The sequence below is a fragment of the Triticum aestivum genome, chromosome 4B (assembly GCF_018294505.1).
Source record: "Triticum aestivum cultivar Chinese Spring chromosome 4B, IWGSC CS RefSeq v2.1, whole genome shotgun sequence".
NCBI classification, from domain to species: Eukaryota; Viridiplantae; Streptophyta; class Magnoliopsida; order Poales; family Poaceae; genus Triticum; species Triticum aestivum.
Window position 1 is genome coordinate 60,893,967 of NC_057804.1, and position 24,152 is coordinate 60,918,118.

The 24,152-nt window shown below is 45.6% G+C and overlaps 1 protein-coding gene across 1 annotated transcript; it reads right to left on the reverse strand.

Annotated features, from left to right (window-relative positions):
* Window positions 1-23,500: 23,500 nt before the first annotated feature.
* LOC123094417 (uncharacterized) lies at window positions 23,501-24,152 on the reverse strand. Its single transcript, XM_044516427.1, has one exon. The coding sequence runs from the start codon at window positions 24,048-24,050 to the stop codon at window positions 23,766-23,768; it is 285 nt and encodes a 94-aa protein (XP_044372362.1). The 5' UTR covers window positions 24,051-24,152; the 3' UTR covers window positions 23,501-23,765.

Here is a 24,152-nt window from a genome sequence, read left to right on the forward strand (position 1 = left end):
CCCTCATAATAATTTTCAGTAGCATCATGAATGAATTCAACAATATAACCAGCACCTAAAGCATTCTTTTCATGATCTACTAGCATAGAAAATTTACTACTCTCCACATAAGCAAACTTCTTCTTTATAGCATACGTATCATCACAATAATCATCATAGATAGGAGGCATGCTTTCATCATAGTAAATTTGCTCATCAAAGCTTGGGGGACAAATATCATCTTCATCAAACATAGCTTCCCCAAGCTTGTGGCTTTGCATATCATTAGCATCATGGATATTCAAGGAATTCATACTAATAACATTGCAATCATGCTCATCATTCACATGTTTCATGCCAAGCATTCTATGTAATTCTTCTTCTAGTACTTGAGCATAATTTTCCTTCCCATCATTTTCACGAAAGACATTAAAAAGATGAAGCATATGAGGCATCCTTAATTCCATTTTTTTGTAGTTTTCTTTTATAAACTAAACTAGTGATAAAACAAGAAACAAAAAGATTCGATTGCAAGATCTAAAGATATACCTTCAAGCACTAACCTCCCCGGCAACGGCGCCAGTAAAGAGCTTGATGTCTACTACACAACCTTCTTCTTGTAGATGTTGTTGGGCCTGCAAGTGCATAGGTTTGTAGGACAGTAGCAAATTTCCCTCAAGTGGATGACCTAAGGTTTATCAATCCGTAGGAGGCGTAGGATGAAGATGGTCTCTCTCAAACAACCCTGCAACCAAATAACAAAAAGTCTCTTGTGTCCCCAACACACCCAATACAGTGGAAAATTGTATAGGTGCACTAGTTCGACGAAGAGATGGTGATACAAGTGCAAAATAGATAGTAGATATAGGTTTTTGTAATATGAAATAATAAAAACAGCAAGGTAACTAAAGGTAAAAGTGAGCGTAAACGGTATTGCAATGATAGGAAACAAGGCTTAGGGTTCATACTTTCACTAGTGCAAGTTCTCTCAACAATGATAACATAAATAGATCATATAACAAGCCCTCAACATGCAACAAAGAGTCACTCCGAAGCCACTAATAGCGGAGAACAAACGTAGAGATTATGGTAGGGTACGAAACCACCTCAAAGTTATTCTTTCGGATTAATCTATAAAAGAGTTCATACTAGAATAACACCTTAAGACACAAATCAACCAAAACTCTAATGTCAACTAGATACTCCATTGTCACCTCAAGTATCCGTGGGCATGATTATACGATATGCATCACACAATCTGAGATTCATCCAACCAACAAACAAGTACTTCAAAGAGTGCCCCAAAGTTTCTACCGGAGAGTCAAGAACGTGTGCCAACCCCTATGCATAGGTTCCCATTGTCACGAAACCCGCAAGTTGATCACCAAAACATACATCAAGTGGCACATGATATCCCATTGTCACCACAGATAATCACGGCAAGACATACATCAAGTGTTCTCATAAAAGACTCAATCCGATAAGATAACTTCAAAGGGGAAACTCAATTCATCACAAGAGAGTAGAGGGGGAGAAACATCATAAGATCCAACTACAATAGCAAAGCTCGGGATACATCAAGATCGTGCCATAGAGGAACACGAGAGAGAGAGATCAAACACATAGCTACTGGTACATACCCTCAGCCCCGAGGGTGAACTACTCCCTCCTCGTCATGGATAGCGCCGGGATGATGAAGATGGCCACCGATGATGGGATCCCCCTCTGGTAGGGCGCCGGAACGGGCTCCCGAGAGGTTTTTGGTGGCTACAGAGGCTTGCAGCGGTGGAACTCCCGATCTATCTTCTGTTCTGGAAGTTTTAGGGTACAAGAGTATATATGGGTGTAGGGGGTACGTCGGAGGAGCTAGGGGGCCCCACGAGGCAGGGGGGCGTGCCCGAGGGGCACCCTCGTGGGCAGCCCGTATCTCCCCTGACGTGCACTCCAAGTTCCCTGGGTTGCTTTCCTTCCAAAAATAACTTCTCCAGTTGATTTTGTTCCGTTTTGACTCCGTATGATATTCCTTTTCCTCGAAACACTAAATAGGCATAAAACAGCAAATCTGGGCTGGGCCTCCGGTTAATAGGTTAGTCCCAAAAAAATATAAAAGTGGATAATAAAGCCCAATATGGCCTAAAACAGTAGATAAAATAGCATGGAGCAATCAAAAATTATAGATACGTGGGAGACGTATCACGGTTCAATAACCATATCAAGTCTCCACCATCCTCCCACTCAATTCTTTCGAGAGAAACTTTTCCTAGAGAAAGGATCCGTTACTAGAAACAATCACTTTTGCTTCCGGATCTGAAATAGGAGGTATACCCAACTATTTTGGGTGTCCTATGAAGATGTATTTATCCGCTTTGGGTTCGAGCTTATTAGGATGAAAGTTTTTTTCACATAAGCGTCACAGCCCCAAACTTTCAAGAAACGACAGGTTAGGTTTCTCTAAACCATATTTCATATGGTGTCATCTCAACGGAATTATGTGGTGCCCTATTTAAAGTGAATGTGGTTGTCTCTAATGCCTAACCCATGAACGATAGTGGTAATTCGATAAGAGACATCATGGTATGCCCCATATCCAATGGGGTGCATCTATGATGTTCAGACACACCATCACACTATGGTGTTCCAGGCGGTGTTAGTTGTGAAACAATTTCCACAATGTCTCAATTGTGTACCAAACTCGCAACTCAGATATTCATCTCTATGATCATATCATAGACATTTTATCCTCTTGTCACGACGATCTTCAACTTCACTCTGAAATTACTTGACCATTCAATAATTCAGACTTGTGTTTCATCAAGTAAATATACTCAATATCTACTCAAATCATCTGTGAAGTAAGAACATAACGATATCCACTGCATGCCTCAGCACTCATTGGGTTGCACACATCAAAATGTATTACTTCCAACAAGTTTCTTTCTTGTTCCATTTTACTGAAAACGAGGCTTTCAGTCATCTTGCCCATGTGGTATGGTTTGCATGTCTCAAGTGATTCAAAATCAAGTGAGTCCAAACGGTCCATCTGCATGGAGTTTCTTCATGCGTATATACCAATAGACATAGTTCACATGTCTCAATCTTTTCAAAAACGAGTGAGTCCAAAGATCCATCAACATGGAGCTTCTTCATGCGTTTTATACCAATATGACTCAAATGGCAGTGCCACAAGTAGGTGGCACTATATCATTACTTTCTTATATCTTTTGGCATGAACATGTGTATCACTACGATCGAGATTCAATAAACCATTCATTTTAGGTGCAAGACCATTGAAGGTATTATTCAAATAAATAGAGTAACCATTATTCTCCTTAAATGAATAACCGTATTGCGATAAACATAATCCAATCATGTCTATGCTTAACGCAAACACCAAATAACAATTATTTAGGTTTAACACCAATCTCGATGGTAGAGGGAGTATGCGATGCTTGATCACATCAACCTTGGAAACACTTCCAAACCATATCATCATCTCACCTTTAGCTAGTCTCCGTTTATTCTGTAGCCTTTTATTTCGAGTTACTAACACTTAGCAACTGAACCGGTATCTATTACCATGGTGCTACTAGGAGTACTAGTAAAGTACACATCAATATAATATATATCCAATATACTTCTGTCGACCTTGCCAGCGTTCTCATCTACCAAGTATCTAGGGTAGTTTTGCTTCAGTGATTGTTCCCCTCATTACAGAAGCACTTAGTCTCGGGTTTGGGTTCAACCTTGGGTTTCTTCACTAGAGCAGCAACTGATTTTCCATTTCATGAAGTATCCCTTCTTGCCCTTGCCCTTCTTGAAACTAGTGGTTTCCCTAACCATCAACAATTGATGCTCCTTCTTGATTTCTACTTTCGCGGTGTCAAACATTGCGAATATTTCAAGGATCATCATATCTATCCCTGATAGGTTATAGTTCATCACGAAGCTCTAGTAGCTTGGTGGCAATGACTTTGGAGAAACATCACTATCTCATCTGGAAGATTAACTCCCACTCGATTCAAGTGATTTTTGTACCCAGACAATCTGAGTACAAGCTGAGCTTTTCTCAATTAGTTTGTAGGCTAAGAAACTTGTCGGAGGTCTCATACCTCTTGACGTGGGCACGAGCCTGAAATCCCAATTTCATCCCTTGGAACATCTCATATGTTCCGTGACGTTTCAAAAACGTCTTCAGCGCCACAATTCTAAACCTTTAACATTACTGAACTTTCATGTAGTCATCAAAACGTGTATGTCAGATGTTCACAACATCCACAAACGACGTTCGAGGTTCAGCACACCGAGCGGTGCATTAAGGACATAAGCCTTCTACGCAGGAATGAGGACAATCCTTAGTTTACGGACCCAGTCCGCATAATTGCTACTATCATCTTTCAACTAAATTTTCTCTAGGAACATATCTAAAACAGTAGAACTAAAGCGCAAGTTATGACATAATTTGCAAAGACCTTTTGACTATTTTCATGATAATTAAGTTCATCTAAAGAAATTATTTAATGAACTCCCACTCAGATAGACATCCCTCTAGTCATCTAAGTGATACATGATCCGAGTCAACTAGGTCGTGCCCGATCATCACGTGAGACGGACTAGTCATCATCGGTGAACATCTTCATGTTGATCGTATCTACTATACGACTCATGTTCGACCTTTCGATCTCTTGTGTTCCGAGGCCATGTCTGTACATGCTAGGCTCGTCAAGTCAACCTAAGTGTTTTGCATGTGTAAATCTGGCTTACACCCGTTGTATGTGAACGTTAGAATCTATCACACCCGATCATCACGTGGTGCTTCGAAACAACGAACTTTCGCAACGGTGCACAGTTAGGGGGAACACTTTCTTGAAATTATTATGAGGGATCATCTTATTTAGTACCGTCGTTCTAAGCAAATAAGATGCATAAACATGATAAACATCACATGCAATCAAATAGTGACATGATATGGCCAATATCATTTTGCTCCTTTTGATCTCCATCTTCGGGGCTCCATGATCATCATCGTCACCGGCATGACACCATGATCTCCATCATCATGATCTCCATCATCGTGTCTCCATGAAGTTGTCTCGCCAACTGATTACTTCTACTACTATAGCTAACGGTTTAGCAATGAAGTAAAGTAATTACATGGCGTTATTCAGTGACACGCAGGTCATACAATAATTAAAAACAACTCCTATGGCTCCTGCCGGTTGTCATACTCATCGACATGCAAGTCGTGATTCCTATTACAAGAATATGATCAATCTCATACATCACATATATTTCATTCATCAGATCCTTCTTGGCCATATCACATCACACGGCATGTGCTGCAAAAACAAGTTAGACGTCCTCTAATTGTTGTTGCAAGTTTTCACGTGGCTGCTATAGGTTTCTAGCAAGAACGTTTCTTAACTACGCCAAAACCACAACGTGATATGCCAATTGCTATTTACCCTTCATAAGGACCCTTTTCATCGAATCCGATCCGACTAAAGTGAGAGAGACTAGCACCCGCTAGCCACCTTATGCAACAAGTGCATGTCAGTCGGTGGAACCTGTCTCACGTAAGTGTATGTGTAAGGTCGGTCCGGGCCGCTTCATCCCACAATACCGTCGAAACAAGATAGGACTAGTAACGATAAGCATATTGAACAAAACCAACGCCCACAACTACTTGTGTTCTACTCGTGCATAGAATCTACGCAATAGACCTAGCTCATGATGCCACTGTTGGGGAACGTAGCAGAAATTCAAAATTTTCTATGCATCACCAAGATCAATCTATGGAGATTCTAGCAACAAGAGAGGGAGAGGATGAGCATCTTCATACCCTTGAAGATCGCTAAGCGGAAGCGTTACAAGAACGCGGTTGATGGAGTCGTACTCGCGGCAATTCAAATCGCGGAAGATCCGATCTAGCGCCGAACGGACGGCGCCTCCGCGTTCAACACACGTACAGTCCGGGGACGTCTCCAACTTCTTGGTCCAGCAAGGGGAGAGGAGAAGTTGAGGGAGAACTCCGACGGCACGATGGCGTGGGGTTGGTGGAGCTCGTGATTCTCCAGCAGGGCTTCCCCAAGCACTGCGGAGTAGGAGGAGGAGTTGGAGGAGGGAGGGGCTGCGTCAGGGGAAGGGTGCGGCTGACCTCGCTCTCCCTCACTATATATAGGGGGAAGGGAGGAGGGGGAGGCGCCCTAGGGTTCCCTAGGGGAGGGGCGGCGGCCACAGGGGAAACCCTAGATGGGTTTGGGCGCCCCCACCCCCTAGGAAACTTGCCCCCCAAGCCAGGAGGGGCGGCTGCCCTAGGGGTGGCGCCCCCACCTCTCCTGGTTACGTGAGATGGGGTGGGAGGGGCGCTCAGCCCCTTAGTGGGCTGATGTGCCCTCTCCCCTTGGCCCATAAGGCCCCCCAACGCTTGCCGGGGCCTCCAAAACCCCTTTCGGACACGCTGGTCATCACCTGGTACCCCCGGAACAATTCCGGACTCCAATACCCTTCGTCCAATATACCGATCTTCACCTCCGGACCATTCCGGAGCTCCTCGTCATGTCTGGGATATCATCCGGGACTCCGAACAACCTTCGGTAACCACATACTATTTCCCATAACAACTCTAGCGTCACCAAACCTTAAGTGTGTAGACCCTACGGGTTCGGGAACCATGCAAACATGACCGAGACGTTCTCCGGTCAATAACCAACAGCGGGATCTAGATACCCATGTTGGCTCCCACATGTTCCATGATGATCTCATCGGATGAACCACGATGTCAAGGATTCCATCAATCCCGTATGCAATTCCCTTTGTCAATCGGTATGTTACTTGCCCGAGGTTCGATCATCGGTATCCCAATACCTCGTTCAATCTCGTTACCGGCAAGTCACTTTACTCGTTCCATAATGCATGATCCCGTGACTAACTACTTAGTCACATTGAGCTCATTATGATGATGCATTACCGAGTGGGCCCAGAGATACCTCTCCGTCATATGGAGTGACAAATCCCAGTCTTGATTCGTGCCAACCCAACAGACACTTTCGGAGATACCCGTAGTGCATCTTTATAGCCACCCAGTTATGTTGTGACGTTTGGTACACCCAAAGCACTCCTACGGTATCAGGGAGTTACACAATCTCATGGTCTAAGGAAATGATACTTGACATTAGAAAAGCTTTAGCAAACGAACTACACGATCTTGTGGTATGCTTAGGATTGGGTCTCGTCCATCACATCATTCTCCTAATGATGTGATCCCATTATCAATGACATCCAATGTCCATGGTCAGGAAACCATGACCATCTGTTTATCAACGAGCTAGTCAACTAGAGGCTCACTAGGGACATGTTGTGGTCTATGTATTCACACATGTATTACGGTTTCTAGTTAATACAATTATAGCATGAACAATAGACAATTATCATGAACAAGGAAATACAATAATAACCATTTTATTATTGCCTCTAGGGCATATTTCCAACACGATCATCACGTGGTGTCTGCGCACGACGAACTTTGGCAACGGTGCATACTTAGGGTGAACACTTTTATCTTGAAATTTAGTGAGAGATCATCTTATAATGCTACCGTCAATCAAAGCAAGATAAGATGCATAAAAGATAAACATCACATGCAATCAATATAAGTGATATGATATGGCTATCATCATCTTGTGCTTGTGATCTCCATCTCCGAAGCACCTCCATGATTGCCATCGTCACCGGCGCAACACCTTGATCTCCATCGTAGCATCGTTATCGTCTCGCCAATCTTATGCTTCTATGACTATCACTACCGCTTAGTGATAAAGTAAAGCATTACAGGGCGATTGCATTGCATACAATAAAGCGATAACCATATGGCTCCTGCCAGTTGCCGATAACTCGGTTACAAAACATGATCATCTCATACAATAAAATTTAGCATCATGTCTTGACCATATCACATCACAACATGCCCTGCAAAAACAAGTTAGACGTCCTTGTTGGGGAACATTGCAGAAAATAAAAAATTTCTACGCTTCACCAAGATCAATCTATGGAGTCATCTAGCAACGAGAGAGAGGATTGCATCTACATACCCTTGTAGATCGCGCGCGGAAGCGTTCAAGAGAACAGGGTTGAGGGAGTCGTACTCGTCGTGATCCAAATCACCAGAGATCCTAGCACCGAACGGACGGCACCTCTGCGTTCAACACACGTACGGTTGGGAAGGCGTCTCCTCCTTCTTGATCCAGCAAGGGGGAAGGAGAGGTTGATGGAGATCCAGCAGCACGACGCGTTGATCATTTCAATAAAGCGAATGTTCCAACCCCGAGATGCTTGCACCAGCCCATAGATGGAGCGCTGGAGCTTGCATACCTTGTTAGCAGTCTTAGGATCGACAAAACCTTCCGGCTGTATCATATACAGTTCTTCCTTAAGATGGCCGTTAAGGAATGCCGTTTTGACATTCATTTGCCATATCTCATAATCATAGTATGCGGCAATTGCTAACATGATTCGGACGGACTTCAGCTTCGCTTCGGGAGAGAATGTCTCATCGTAGTCAATCCCTTGAACTTGTCGATAACCCCTAGCAACAAGTCGAGCTTTATAGATGGTAACATTACCATCCGCATCCGTCTTCTTCTTAAAGATCCATTTGTTTTCTATCGCTTGCCGATCATCGGGCAAGTCTGTTAAAGTTCATACTTTGTTTTCATACATGGATCCTATCTCGGATTGCATGGCTTCAAGCCATTTGTTGGAATCTGGGCCCACCATTGCTTCTTCATAGTTCGAAGGTTCACCATTGTCTAACAACGTAATTTCCAGGACAGGGTTGCCATACCACTCTGGTGTGGAACGTGTCCTCGTGGACCTACGAAGTTCAGTAATGACTTGATCTGAAGTACCTTGATCATCATTAATTTCCTCTCTAGTTGGTGCAGGCACCACAGGAACATCTTCCTGAGCTGCGCTACTTACCGATTCAAGGGGTAGTACTTCATCAAGTTCCACTTTCCTCCCACTTACTTCTTTCGAGAGAAACTCTTTCTCCAGAAAGGACCCGTTCTTAGCAACAAAGATCTTGCCCTCGGATCTTAGGTAGAAGGTATACCCAATGGTTTCCTTAGGGTATCCTATGAAGACGCATTTTTCTGATTTGGGTTTGAGCTTTTCAGGTTGAAGTTTCTTGACATAAGCATCGCATCCCCAAACTTTTAGAAACGACAGCTTAGGTTTCTTCCCAAACCATAATTCATATGGTGTCGTCTCAACGGATTTAGACGGTGCCCTATTTAAAGTGAATGTAGCTGTCTCTAGAGCGTATCCCCAAAATGATAGCGGTAACTCGGTAAGTGACATCATAGATCGCACCATATCCAATAGAGTGCGATTACGACGTTCGGACACACCGTTACGCTGAGGTGTTCCAGGCGGCGTGAGTTGTGAAACGATTCCACATTTCCTTAAGTGCATACCAAATTCGTGACTTAAATATTCTCCCCCACGATCTGATCGTAAGAACTTTATCTTTCGGTCATGTTGATTCTCTACCTCATTCTGAAATTCCTTGAACTTTTCAAAGGTCTCAGACTTGTGTTTCATTAATTAGACATACCCATATCTACTCAAGTCGTCAGTGAGAGTGAGAACATAACGACATCCTCCGCGAGCCTCAACGCTCATTGGACCGCACACATCAGTATGTATGATTTCCAATAAGTTGGTTGCTCGCTCCATTGTTTCGGAGAATGGAGTCTTAGTCATTTTGCCCATAAGGCATGGTTCGCATGTGTCAAACGATTCGTAATCAAGAGACTCCAAAATTCCATCAGCATGGAGCTTCTTCATGCGCTTGACACCAATGTGACCAAGGCGGCAGTGCCACAAGTATGTGGGACTATAGTTATCAACTTTACATCTTTTGGTATTCACACTATGAATATGTGTAGCATCACGTTCGAGATTCATTAAGAATAAACCATTGACCAGAGGGGCATGACCATAAAACATATCTCTCATATAAATAGAACAACCATTATTCTCGGATTTAAATGAGTAGCCATCTCATATTAAACCAGATCCAGATACAATGTTCATGCTCAAATCTGGCACTAAATAACAATTATTGAGGTTTAAAACTAATCCCGTAGGTAAATGTAGAGGTAGCGTGCCGACGGCGATCACATCGACCTTGGAACCATTCCCGACGCGCATCGTCACCTCGTCCTTCGCCAGTCTCCGCTTATTCCGCAGCTCCTGCTTTGAGTTACAAATATGAGCAACCGCACCGGTATCAAATACCCAGGAGCTACTACGAGTGCTGGTAAGGTACACATCAATAACATGTATATCACATATACCTTTGGTGTTGCCGGCCTTCTTGTCCGCTAAGTACTTGGGGCAGTTCCGTTTCCAGTGACCACTTCCCTTGCAATAAAAGCACTCAGTCTCAGGCTTGGGTCCATTCTTTGACTTCTTCCCGGCAACTGGCTTACCGGGTGCGGCAACTCCCTTGCCGTCCTTCTTGAAGTTCTTCTTACCCTTGCCTTTCTTGAACTTAGTGGTTTTATTCACCATCAACACTTGATGTTCCTTTTTGATCTCTACCTCCGTTGATTTCAGCATTGAATATACCTCAGGAATGGTCTTTTCCATCCCCTGCATATTGAAGTTCATCACAAAGCTCTTGTAGCTCGGTGGAAGCGACTGAAGGATTCTGTCAATAACCGCGTCATCCGGGAGATTAACTTCCAGCTGAGTCAAGCGGTTGTGCAACCCAGACATTTTGAGTATGTGCTCACTGACAGAACTATTTTCCTCCATCTTACAACTGAAGAACTTGTTGGAGACTTCATATCTCTCAACCCGGGCATGAGCTTGGAAAACCATTTTCAGCTCTTCGAACATCTCATATGCTCCGTGTTGCTCAAAACGCTTTTGGAGCCCCGGTTCTAAGCTGTAAAGCATGCCGCACTGAACGAGGGAGTAATCATCAGCACGAGACTGCCAAGCGTTCATAACGTCTTGGTTCTCTGGGATGGGTGCTTCACCTAGCAGTGCTTCTAGGACATAATCTTTCTTTGCAGCTATGAGGATGGTCCTCAGGTTCCGGACCCAGTCCGTATAGTTGCTGCCATCATCTTTCAGCTTGGTTTTCTCTAGGAACACGTTGAAGTTGAGGTGGACATGAGCGTTGGCCATTTGATCTACAAGATATTTTGCAAAGGTTTTTAGACTAAGTTCATGATAATTAAGTTCATCTAATCAAATTATACAATGAATTCCCACTCAGACAGACATCCCTCTAGTCATCTAAGTGAAACATGATCCGAGTCAACTAGGCCGTGTCCGATCATCACGTGAGACGGACTAGTCATCATCGGTGAACATCTTCATGTTGATCGTATCTTCTATACGACTCATACTCGACCTTTCGGTCTTCCGTGTTCCCAGGCCATGTCTGTACATGCTAGGCTCGTCAAGTCAACCTAAGTGTATTGCGTGTGTAAATCTGGCTTACACCCGTTGTATTCGAACCTTAGGATCTATCACACCCGATCATCACGTGGTGCTTCGAAACAACGAACCTTCGCAACGGTGCACAGTTAGGGGGAACACTTTCTTGAAATTATTGCAAGGGATCATCTTATTTAAGCTACCGTCGTTCTAAGCAAATAAGATGTAAAACATGATAAACATCACATGCAATCAAATAGTGACATGATATGGCCAATATCATATTGCTCCTTTGATCTCCATCTTCGGGGCGTCATGATCATCTTCATCACCGGCATGACACCATGATCTCCATCATCATGATCTCCATCATCGTGTCTTCATGAAGTTGTCACGCCAACGATTACTTCTACTTCTATGGCTAACGCGTTTAGCAATAAAGTAAAGTAATTTACATGGCGTTATTCAATGACATGCAGGTCATACAAAAAATAAATACAACTCCTATGGCTCCTGCCGGTTGTCATACTCATCGACATGCAAGTCGTGATTCCTATTACAAGAACATGATCAATCTCATACATCACATATATCATTCATCACATCCTTTTGGCCATATCACATCACAAGGCATATGCTGCAAAAACAAGTTAGATGCCCTCTAATTGTTGTTGCAAGCTTTTACGTGGCTTCTATAGGTTTCTAGCAAGAACGTTTCTTACCTACGTAAAACCACAACGTGATATGCCAATTTCTATTTACCCTTCATAAGGACCCTTTTCATCGAATCCGCTCCAACTAAAGTGGGAGAGACAGACACCCGCTAGCCACCTTATGCAACTAGTGCATGTCAGTCAGTGGAACCTGTCTCACGTAAGCGTACGTGTAAGGTCGGTCCGGGCCGCTTCATCCCACGATGCTGCCGAAGCAAGATAAGACTAGTAGTGGCAGGAAAATTGACAACATCTACGCCCACAACAAGTTTGTGTTCTACTCGTGCATAGTAACTACGCATAGACCTAGCTCATGATGCCACTGTTGGGGAACGTTGTAGAAAATAAATTTTTTTCTACGCTTCACCAAGATCAATCTATGGAGTCATATAGCAACGAGAGAGAGGATTGCATCTACATACCCTTGTAGATCGCGCGCGGAAGCGTTCAAGAGAATGGGGTTGAGGGAGTCGTACTCGTCGTGATCCAAATCACCGGAGATCCTAGCGCCAAACGGACGTCACCTCCGAAACTTTCCCGATGGCCGAAACTGGACTTCCTATATATAATTCTTCACCTCCGGACCATTCTGGAACTCCTCGTGACGTCCGGGATCTCATCCGGGACTCCAAACAACATTCGCGTTAATGCATACTTATATCTCCACAACGCTAGCGTCACCGACCCTTAAGTGTGTAGACCCTACGGGTTCGGGAGACATGCAGACATGACCGAGACACCTCTCCGGTCAATAACCAACAGCGGGATCTGGATACCCATGTTGGCTCCCACATGCTCCTCGATGATCTCATCGGATGAACCATGATGTCGAGGATTCAATCAATCCCGTATACAATTCCCTTTGTCAATCGGTACGTTACTTGCCTGAGATTCGATCGTCGGTATCCCAATACCTTGTTTAATCTTGTTACCGGCAAGTCACTTTACTCGTACTGTAATGCATGATCTCGTGACCAGACACTTGATCACATTGAGCTCATTATGATGATGCATTACCGAGTGGGCCCAGAGATACCTCTCCGTCATACGGAGTGACAAATCCCAGTCTCGATTCGTGCCAACCCAACCGACATTTTCGGAGACACCCGTAGTGCACCTTTATAGTCACCCAGTTACGTTGTGACGTTTGGCACACCCAAAGCACTCCTACGGTATCTGGGAGTTGCACAATCTCATGGTCCAAGGAAATGATACTTGACATTTGGAAAAGCTCTAGCGAAATGAACTACACGATCTTTGTGCTATGCTTAGGATTGGGTCTTGTCCATCACATCATTCTCCTAATAATGTGATCCCGTTATCAATGACATCCAATGTCCATAGTCAGGAAACCATGACTATCTGTTGATCAACGAGCTAGTCAACTAGAGGCTCACTAGGGACGTGTTGTGGTCTATATATTCACACATGTATTACGATTTCCGGATAACACAATTATAGCATGAATAATGGACAATTATCATGAACAAAGAAATATAATAATAACCATTTTATTATTGCCTCTAGGGCATATTTCCAACAGTCCTCTACTTTGTTGTTGCAAGTTTTACGTGGCTGCTACGGGCTTAGCAAGAACCGTTCTTACCTACGCATCAAAACCACAACGATAGTTTGTCAAGTTGGTGCTGTTTTAACCTTTGCAAGGACTGGGCGTAGCCACACTTGGTTCAACTAAAGTGAGAGAGACAGACACCCGCCGGTCACCTTTAAGCAACGAGTGCTCGCAACGGTGAAACCAGTCTCGCGTAAGCGTACGCGTAATGTCGGTCCGGGCCGCTTCATCTCACAATACCGCTGAACCAAAGTATGACATGCTGGTAAGCAGTATGACTTATCTCGCCCACAACTCACTTGTGTTCTACTCGTGCATATGATATCTACGCATAAAACCAGACTCGGATACCACTGTTGGGGAACGGAGTAATTTCAAAAAGTTTCCTATGCACACGCAAGATCATGGTGATGCATAACAACGAGAGGGGAGAGTGTTGTCTATGTACCCTCGTAGACCGAAAGCGGAAGCGTTAGCACAACGCGGTTGATGTAGTCGTACGTCTTCACGATCTGACCGATCAAGTACCGAACGTACGACACCTCCGAGTTCAGCACACGTTCAGCCCGATGACGTCCCTCGAACTCCGATCCAGCCGAGTGTTGAGGGAGAGTTTCGTTAGCACGACGGCGTGGTGACGATGTTGATGTTCTACCGACGCAAGGATTCGCCTAAGCACCGCTACAATATTATCGAGGTGGACTATGGTGGAGGGGGGCACCGCACACAGCTAAAAGATCAACTGATCAATGTTGTGTCTCTGGGGTGCCCCCCTGCCCCCGTATATAAAGGAGAAAGGGAGGGTGCGGCCGGCCAAGGGAGAGGGCGCGCCGGGAGGAGTCCTACTCCCACCAGGAGTAGGACTCCCCCCCTTTCCTATTTGGATTAGGACTTGGGAGGGGGAAGGAGTGGAGGAGAAGAAGGAAGGGGGGCGCCGCCCCCCTCTCCTTGTCCTATTCAGACTGGGGGGAGGGGCGCGCGGCCCAGCCCTAGCCGCCTCTCCTCTCTTCCACCTAGGCCCATTAACCCATTATGTTCCCGGGGGGGGGGGGGGTCCGGTAACCTCCCGGTACTCCGGTAAAATCCCGATTTCACCCGAAACACTTCCGATATCCAAACATAGGCTTCCAATATATCAATCTTCATGTCTCGACCATTTCGAGACTCCTCGTCATGTCCGTGATCACATCCGGGACTCCGAACAACCTTCGGTACATCAAAACATATAAACTCATAATATAACTATCATCGTAATGTTAAGCGTGCGGACCCTACGGGTTCGAGAACTATGTAGACATGACCGAGACATGTCTCCGGTAAATAACCAATAGCGGAACCTGGATGCTCATATTGGCTCTCACATATTCTACGAAGATCTTTATCGGTCAGACCGCATAACAACATACGGTGTTCCCTTTGTCATCGGTATGTTACTTGCCCGAGATTCGATCGTAGGTATCTCAATACCTAGTTCAATCTCATTACCGGCAAGTCTCTTTACTCATTCCGTAATACATCATCCCGCAACTAACTCATTAGTTGCATTGCTTGCAAGGCTTAAGTGATGTGCATTACCGAGAGGGCCCAGAGATATCTCTCCGACAATCGGAGTGACAAATCCTAATCTCGAAATACACCAACCCAACAAGTACCTTCGGAGACACCTGTAGAGCACCTTTATAATCACCCAGTTACGTTGTGAAGTTTGGTAGCACACAAAGTGTTCCTCCGGTAAACGGGAGTTGCATAATCTCATAGTCATAGGAACATGTATAAGTCATGAAGAAAGCAATAGCAACATACTAAACGATCGTGTGCTAAGCTAACAGAATGGGTCATGTCAATCACATCATTCTCCTAATGATGTGATCCCATTAATCAAATGACAACTCATGTATATGGTTAGGAAACATAACCATCTTTGATCAATGAGCTAGTCTAGTAGAGGCATACTAGTGACACTCTGTTTGTCTATGTATTCACACATGTATTATGTTTCCGGTTAATACAATTCTAGCTTGAATAATAAACATTATGATATAAGGAAATAAATAATAACTTTATTATTGACTCTAGGGCATATTTTCTTCAGGATGGGGAGCAATTTCGCTGAGCCGGAGGCAAAGAATTCAGGAGTGGATGTGGTAGTGCCCGCGGGCTCTACCCAATATCACGATTCGAAGGATTCTACAGACAAATACCTAGACCATCCACCGCTCAGAAAAAACATATACTATTCAAACACTGGCATTCAGGTGTTGCAAATGCCATTACCGCAAAAAAATGCCAAATATGTATTCTAGCACTGAATGGGTCATAACAGGTTTTCACTCGTGTCGATACGCTGAACTGTAAGTTTCCACCCTATACTCCACTGAAGAAATCAGATGCAGTTCGCTCAACCGTTGAGCCGCTGCGCAGGTTCGTCGGTGCCTTCTTTCTCTATGCAAACAAGACCAATAAACTACCCAATGTGAAATCTTGAAAATAACACTAACAAGCGGGTAGACGCAATCAAAACAAGCTGCTCTGGGGTCGTCCACAATTACCATAATAAACATTGTAGAAACTCCCACCGAAATAAGTAGCTTCTATGAGACTTCGGAAAAATAATAGACTAAGACCACCTCCAATATGAGGCAGAGAGGTCGTCTTCGACTATAACATAGGCGCCAACTTGTGGGACACATCACCGTCCGAGCCCGGCAAGGAGAGGCGCGTTTGCTGTCGAATGCCACCCACGATGACTCCGACTACCATGCCGACGAGGAGGGGTGGGACGCTGCACGGGGCGGTGGCCCGAAACGTGGCTAATGGGGGCGGCAAGGTCACCGGCGATGTCGCGCGGGGGGGGGGGGGCAAGGCTGCCGGTGGTCATCGGGGGGCGGCGGAGGAATCGGGTGGCCGCGGAGTGGGGATGGCACGTTCAGAGGGAGAGGCCATAGATTTTACTCGGCCGCCTCCAGGAGGAGTAAATTTAGGGGCTGGATAGGCTTAGGAGTAAACTTTATCCTCACTTATATGCTTTATAACTTTGGCTAGGTGCGGCATAGAGGAGGAAAACCGAATTTATCCTTCCTTATAGCTAGATAGGGGATTGGTTAGAGTTGGACTTAGCACAATGCTAAAAGCTAGGTCTATCAGCTAGACTGCTCTCTGAAAAGGTTAGTAGTATGATTCTCAAGTGACATCTTCAATAACAGAACAAACAATTATATTGCTAGTAGTAGCAGAAACTGCCAGCTACTGAAACTGAGATTCAATATTACTCATGGCAACTTGATTAGAACAGATTATAATGGGCGAATGATGAGGAAATTATAATGGCGCAGTACTACTTGAACAACTTGGCCTGATTTTACCTCCAGCGACTTGGCGAAATGTTAGATTTATGAGCACTCATTCTTCCCTCTGATTTATGAGCACAATGTTTCCCTTTACTTTTGGTAGGGCACTAGTAAGTCTGAGCATGGACAAGTAGTGATCACCGATGCACAATTATTTTAAGTCATATGGACATTTTTTTTCACAAAAACAGGTTCACATGTACTGTTCATGTTGTATCAATTTACTTTTTTTCTACAGAAAAAGTGGTTATATTCATGCTATATATTAATTGAGAAAAAAATAGAAAGCTATGGCATGAATTATGAAGTACAAAAAGATATATTACAGTCAACATGGTAGAATTCATTTGCGTCATACCCTATTTGCTTCGCTACCTTGCTACGAAAACAGTTTCATGTTTTGTAGGCGAGATAGTAGGTCAACCTCCAACAAAGTGGATCTCTGATTTTGAGTATTCATCTCCCTTCTCTTCAAATCAATAACTACGAGGCCTTCTTCACATCGTGCCTCCAGCAGGACCATGTCGCCACTCCTCTTCCCGGAGCCCTTAAACTCCACTAGTGCATCAGGGTCAACCCCAACATGGATATTTGGGTACAAAAATAGTAGCTTCTCCTCTATGTCGATCACTGTTTGCAGTGTCCAACCACTGCCACCACCTTCTGCGCCTGTAGGGAGTCGTAGCCAGACTGATATCTTGAACCCATCTACATCCAACAGTTTGAGCATGTTCCCATTCGGGGAGGTTACCAAATGGGACCGCCTTGCATTGTGTTTTGTGGGTGGGAGTTTCACAAGTCCCGGCATCCCTGTGCGCACGTTGTAGGTGACGATTTGGTCATTGGTGTATCTTAGCCAGTGGATGACGCCTCCGCGGAGGACTGCGGGGTCCTTGTAGCTATTTATCAACCACCATGTGAAGTCATGGTGTGTCACACAAGTGATAGGCCCCCAGATAGGAGAGGAGGATGTGGCAGTGCGTACTTTCATGCTTGATCTATTGAAAATGATGGAGAGCAGCATGAAGGAGCAGTCGATACCATCTGCTGCGGTGAGCAAAACGTACTTGTGCTCATTGCAAATGCTACTCTCAGTTTCATCCGGAGGTTTTGAGAGGAAGGTGCAGTGGTCCATCATGGGGTCGTACACGCATAGGTCTAAAAAGCCCTTGAACTTGGGCCATGCGTTCATGTTGAGGACAACCAGGCCACCGCGTGATGCCACGGGGTAGTATGGACCAAGGACGTCCTTATCAGCATTGCGCAACATGTATGGCGAGAGATGGTTGTGGGAGAAAGATGCGGCGGTGGGCATAGCCGAGTACACCAGGGTTAGTGGTCTCGTGGCGTAGGTGCAGAGAAGGGCGAGGATGCTTGGAGCCGCTTGTCGGATGACGCGGCGGATGAAGGACGGGCATAGGATATCACCGCGGAGCTGCTTGCAGACGGCGGCGCCCCGTACAACCGTGAGAAGGTCGGTGCGCGCCATAATCTCGAGCAAAATGTCAGTCGGGAGCGTCGTCGTGGTCTCTAACGTTGTTGGTGTGGACGCACATATGTTGGTACTTTGCTGGCGTTTCGGTGGCGACATCGCATCGGTCACGCGCGTGTTTGTTTGAGTTGACGGCCTTGGTTTGCTATATTATATATGGCTTGCTAGCCAGGGAACGGCCGCAATTAATATTGCATCGCATCACCAAATCGAATTGGAGTGGAGGACGGAATCCTCGGCCGTATCGGTGCGATGCGAACGACGCGTACGCGCAGAGCGTACCTTCGGTCTGAATCACAGGCATGCATGCATCATGTTTCATACTAGGACTAGACGTGCATGCATGCATGCACGGTGGTAGCGAGACGACCCAAGGTGCGTGTGCTGCCACTGACCTGCTGCTTCTGCATTCTCTTTCCCCGTGTGCATCAGGCTCAAGTTTGTGCCGCTGATAAATTGGTGCAATTCGATCTATTTTTCTTTCTTTGGATCGAAAATGTAAAGACAAAAAAATAATGAAAAGGAGGAACCGTCGGCCGTCTCACGTCATGAATGAATGGAACTAATTCTAGCTCAGACTGGCAAGCTTTTCTAAATAATCGGATTGCTAGTTAATTAGCACACCTCAGCTGCACATACATGGAATTGGAACCCAGCTGGCCCGCTTGTAAGTTGTATGTATCCAACTGCATGATGGCATACATGAAGTTGCACAACTGGCAATATTGGGGTATAATGTACTTCCTCTGTTCCAAAATAAGTGTCTTAACTTTAGTATAAATTTATACTATTTCAAGACTGAGGGAGTTCTAAGTATCCCTTTGTAAAGAAATACTAGAACAGAGATGCGCGCGTTGCTGCGCCCGACCTTGTTTTTGAGAATTTGAAGATGTGTCCAAATATTAATAATATTAATATATTAGAGGAAACTTTAACTAATTCATTTAAGAAATGTCTCAATCCTGCAACAACTACAAATACTTATACAAACTACAAAGCAACACATAAAGTAGACCGTGACCATAATTTAGTGAAGGATGAACTCCGTGGCACAAACATGCTTTCCAAATTTTTGCATGTTTTCTCATATTTATTTCTTGTCATGCAAGAAGATTTCTTTTTGACACGCACAGCACAATCACCACTATAAATTTACTATCAAGGATAATAAGCTATGCATATTCAAGAAATAAAGTATAAGCTATGCATATTCCAGAAATAAAGTAATTAAGGGTACTGGTTTGACTGTTTCTGATCGTCCATGTATGTGGATGCCAAAATAGGTACAGCTGAATTCTTGTCTGAAGTCTGAACGTAGTTTCCATGGAGTGAAGCCTTTTTGCATTTGGTGCAATAGCAATAGCTCAACGAATCTATTGGAGATGACCCTATGATCATTTAGCAATCCCTACAGTTTAATGAAAATGTTCTCCGACCATGCCAACTCTAACCTTTGTAACATAAGTGAGCAATCGCCAGTGAGTCCGTAAATGGGCTTCAGTTGTATAATCAACTTCTTCAGAAAGAGCATGCTGCATATTCTCTTTTGCTGCTACAAAACACGGAACAAAAACCATGTAATTTGAAACTCACGCGATACGGGTTCCACATCAGTTACGCTGGCTAGACTGTGCTACTCCTATAAAAATGTACCGAGGGAGTATAAGAACGCAGCATGCCAGCGTGTACATGATGCTGGGACTTAATTAGTAACATATGTTTGGGGAATAGGAAGGGCAATACCGCACTATGGCATTGCCTCGGATCTGTATTACTGGAGGCGCTCGACGATGCTCGCGCTGCGTGCGCCGGTGTGATTCCCTGTGTCCAGCACTAAGACCAATCGGCTAACTCGCATCTCACGGTCAGGACCTAGGGCCTGGAGATCGGAGGCGCCAGTGCTGGAAACCTGCCGCCATTGACTGGAGATTGGAAGGCAAATAGGGCATGTCTCGTGGGATAGATGCGTACCTGCGCCATGTTCATGCTAAGCTATTATTTTCTGGGCTATTTTTTCTAGAGGAAGACATGGGCTACGTGAGTACCTGGGAGGGGGGCCCTGGTCTTGCGCCAGTACCAACACAGTCGAAGGTGTGCCTAAACCATGCCAAGCCACCATATATGGAAATAGAAGGGATGTTGGGAAAGTATTACATTTAGATTGAAGCGGAAGGACAAAGGGGAGGTTGGGAAAAACAGTTGCTTAGACATCGTAATGTCCGCCGGGGGCAGACGAACCACAACGAAGGAGGGTGAATTGTTTCTTTTCCTCGGTCGAGGCCACAAGGGAAACGACCCGTGGGCAGACGAGCAACACCGATTGGGCTGTTTACCGGCCCGCTTAACGACATGAGGCCTTGGTCGCTTTCTGGAGCAGCAACCCTTTTATGTTTGGGCAGGCCGATAACGCAGGTTTGACGGGCTGTGAAAATGATGCTGTGGAGATCTGGCGGTGCAACAACATGATCGGACGGCGAAAAACATTGAATCGCTATGATCGGACGGCGAAAAACATTGAATCGCTATGGTGGCTCGTAGCTAGCTCTGTTTTACTATTTTGTAATAAGATCGTTTGAAGTACTGCTTCGTAATTAGCTGAAGACACTTCCATTATCATGAAGGCCAGATCAACAGAAGAAGGTTTCGTTGGATTTACAATAACAGTTTGTCTAATTCACATCTAAATGTTTTTTAAGGATGTCACATCCAAACTTCCACAAATATATAATGCAGCAACAAGAAAAAAACAGGTCAGTACTAGGCGCCGGCGCACCGGCCCAAACGTTTCGGCCGGTCGTGCCACAACCACCCGATCTAATCATGATTAGACATTGGATTTGGCCCTGTGTCTTCTACCTCGCGAGAAAAAACAAGGGAATCCGCACGCTCCCCGCGCGCACACCTCCACTCCTCCTCCTTGTCGTCGTTGTGGCTGTGCCTGACGAGCTCTAGCGAGGTCCTGCCCGCGTGGCCGCCGGGATTGCATCACGGCAGTCATTGATTCCAGAGATTCACCATGGATGCAACTTTAAAAACAAATCAGATCGATCGGATCCATCGTGCGGGCGCCATGATTGCAGCATCCCAGCGTAATCCTGCCTCCGGCTCGTTGCAGCCGTCGGTTACCGTCATGTCCCAAAAAAGATCTACAAAAGACAACAAATCTCAGTCGTCGGTTAAAGCAAAATCTTTATAAGGTTCCAGCAAAAAAGGACATCAGTTCCAGCAGAATCAACCAATCAATCTCAGCAGGGAGAACTTCAGTCATTGATTGTAGCAAACAAAATTGCTAGTTCCAGCAAAAATAAACATTGTTTCCAGCAAAATAACTCAGCGAAGAGACTCCCATTGGTTCGATTGCAGCAAACAAAAGAATGGTTGTAGCAAAAAGAAAAGCTAGTTCCAGCAAAAACATACACCGGTTCCAGGTCGCCACCGTGCTGGTTACAGCACCGGTGTCCCCTGCGGGTTGCAGCTCCGCCTGCTCGATGCAGCTGCCAAAATGTCGATTGCAGCTCCGCCACCAATGGTTGAAGCTCCGGTAGCAGCTGGTTCTAGCTCGTCCGTCGGCGCGGCGCCGTCAGGTGCAGCTCAACCCATCGTCGGTTGTAGCTCCTCCGTCCACCGGCTGCAGCTTCCGGCGTGCCCGGTTGCAGCTCCATGACCCGTCGTCCATGGTCCATCCCTGCGACAAGAGGGGGCGTCGCGGAACTGGAAGGACGCTGAGGCAACTATGGGAAAAAAAGGGGAAAAGCTCGCCGAAGAGGGAGAAATAGTAGCAGAGGGAACTCCTCTAGTGGTGGTGGGGCTCGCCGGAGCTAGGATCCGACGAGGCGAGCCAGAGGTGAGGCGTGTGATGCGCGAGCGGAGAGCAAGACGTGAGGTAGGCCATGCGCGGGCGGAGGAGGACGAGCTGCAGGACTTGTGTGGACGAGAGAAAGCGGTGCCGGTCTGCTAGAGTGACTGGATAAGGATGCGGTGCTGTCCGTGACAGATGGTGGGCAGGGGCATCTGCTCGTTTTATGTGCTTGCGCGAGTACAGCGGTGCTATCAGTGACGGATGGTGGGCAGGGGCATCTGCTCGTTTTATGTGCTTGCGCGAGTACAACGGTGTGACCGGCCGAAAGTTCGGCCGGCGCACCGCACGCAAACGTTTCCAAAAAAAAACTAGAACAAAAGAAAAAGATCACAAATGGAGTGGACATCAAATTAGATGTGACATAACTATGACATATCTAGATGTGTTCTAGACAGACTTTTACAATAACTTTGACTTTCTCAAATATTCCACGCGATTTGGGAATCACGTTACGGCTGATCATTAGCTCCATCAGATTAGTTGGAGCGGTCCATGATTAAGTTTTGAAACGTGTTACTAATTATTCCGCCAGCCGCATGATTGATCAATCCATGCCAGAAACTAGTGAACATACACTGAAACCAGCTTTTGTCTAGTTTAACTGTCGAGTAGCTAGGACTTTTTCTTCACGATTCCACGTGATTTGGGAATCCAATGGCTGCTTAGGATAACTAAGACGAACGGCTCCATAATTAATAAGTCTTGGTGACGTATGTTGAGTAATCCGCCGGTTGTATGATTAAGTTACATGCCTGAGATTATTATTTATTTTGGTGAGGAATCAGGGGGGAGATCAAACATCATATTCCCACTTCATCGTTTTTTGACGTGATGTATAGTTTCGTCCAAACTCTGTAATTCCACCAAATTAACCTTTTCTTTGCCGTTGTTTGAACAAGACTTTGGAATGGTGTTGAATCAATGGTGACCGTGTTGACAAATAACTACTAGTACGGAGTAGATGAGATTCACATAGCGCTGTGGTCTCGAATGAAGCTCTTTCAGATCTGGGTGCGGAGGCTGCCCGGGTCTTTTTCCGGTGGTGCCATGGTGGCAGCGGGGATCGACAATGGACGGCAACAATTAGGTTGGACATCTTGCCCTTCGACCTCGTACTCATTAAAATGTGTTTGTTTAACGGACATTTGTGGTGATTCCTCTGAAGGGAAAAACTAGACGAGATTCATCATTGTCCTTCCAATATGCACAAATGCAAGTAAGAAGAAAAAGCTCTTTCTTTGATCAATTCTTCCAGCACGTATACACAAACTAATTAAAGAATGGTCGCAAAACTATTCTCATCCAAGAGATCTCTCCACAGAAGAGCCCGCCCTCGTTGCTGGGAGCCTCATACGACCTCGTAGATGACGACCTGCGCGGTGTCGAAGCCGAACCGCGGCTGGACGCCGGCGCCGAGAGCTCCCGAGGCGGCGAAGGGCCGGAAGGCAGCAGCCACGTCCTCGCCGCCGTCGAAGCCGGCGGCCCTCCGGTCCGTCGTGCCGGCCTCGGCGGCGCCCGACGTGGAGGCGGACTGCGGCGGCTTGTAGTACATGCGCGCGGTCTGCGGGCAGTGGGAGTGGAACCTGGCCGCGATGCGCACGCCCATGTCCAGCATCTCCGCGTACTTGGCCATCTCGATGTGTTCCGCCGCCGCGGAACAAGGAGGAGCGGAGCGAGGAGCAGTTGGTACGGGGATGCGTGTTGCGTGTGCTTGGGATGGCACGGGAGAGACGGA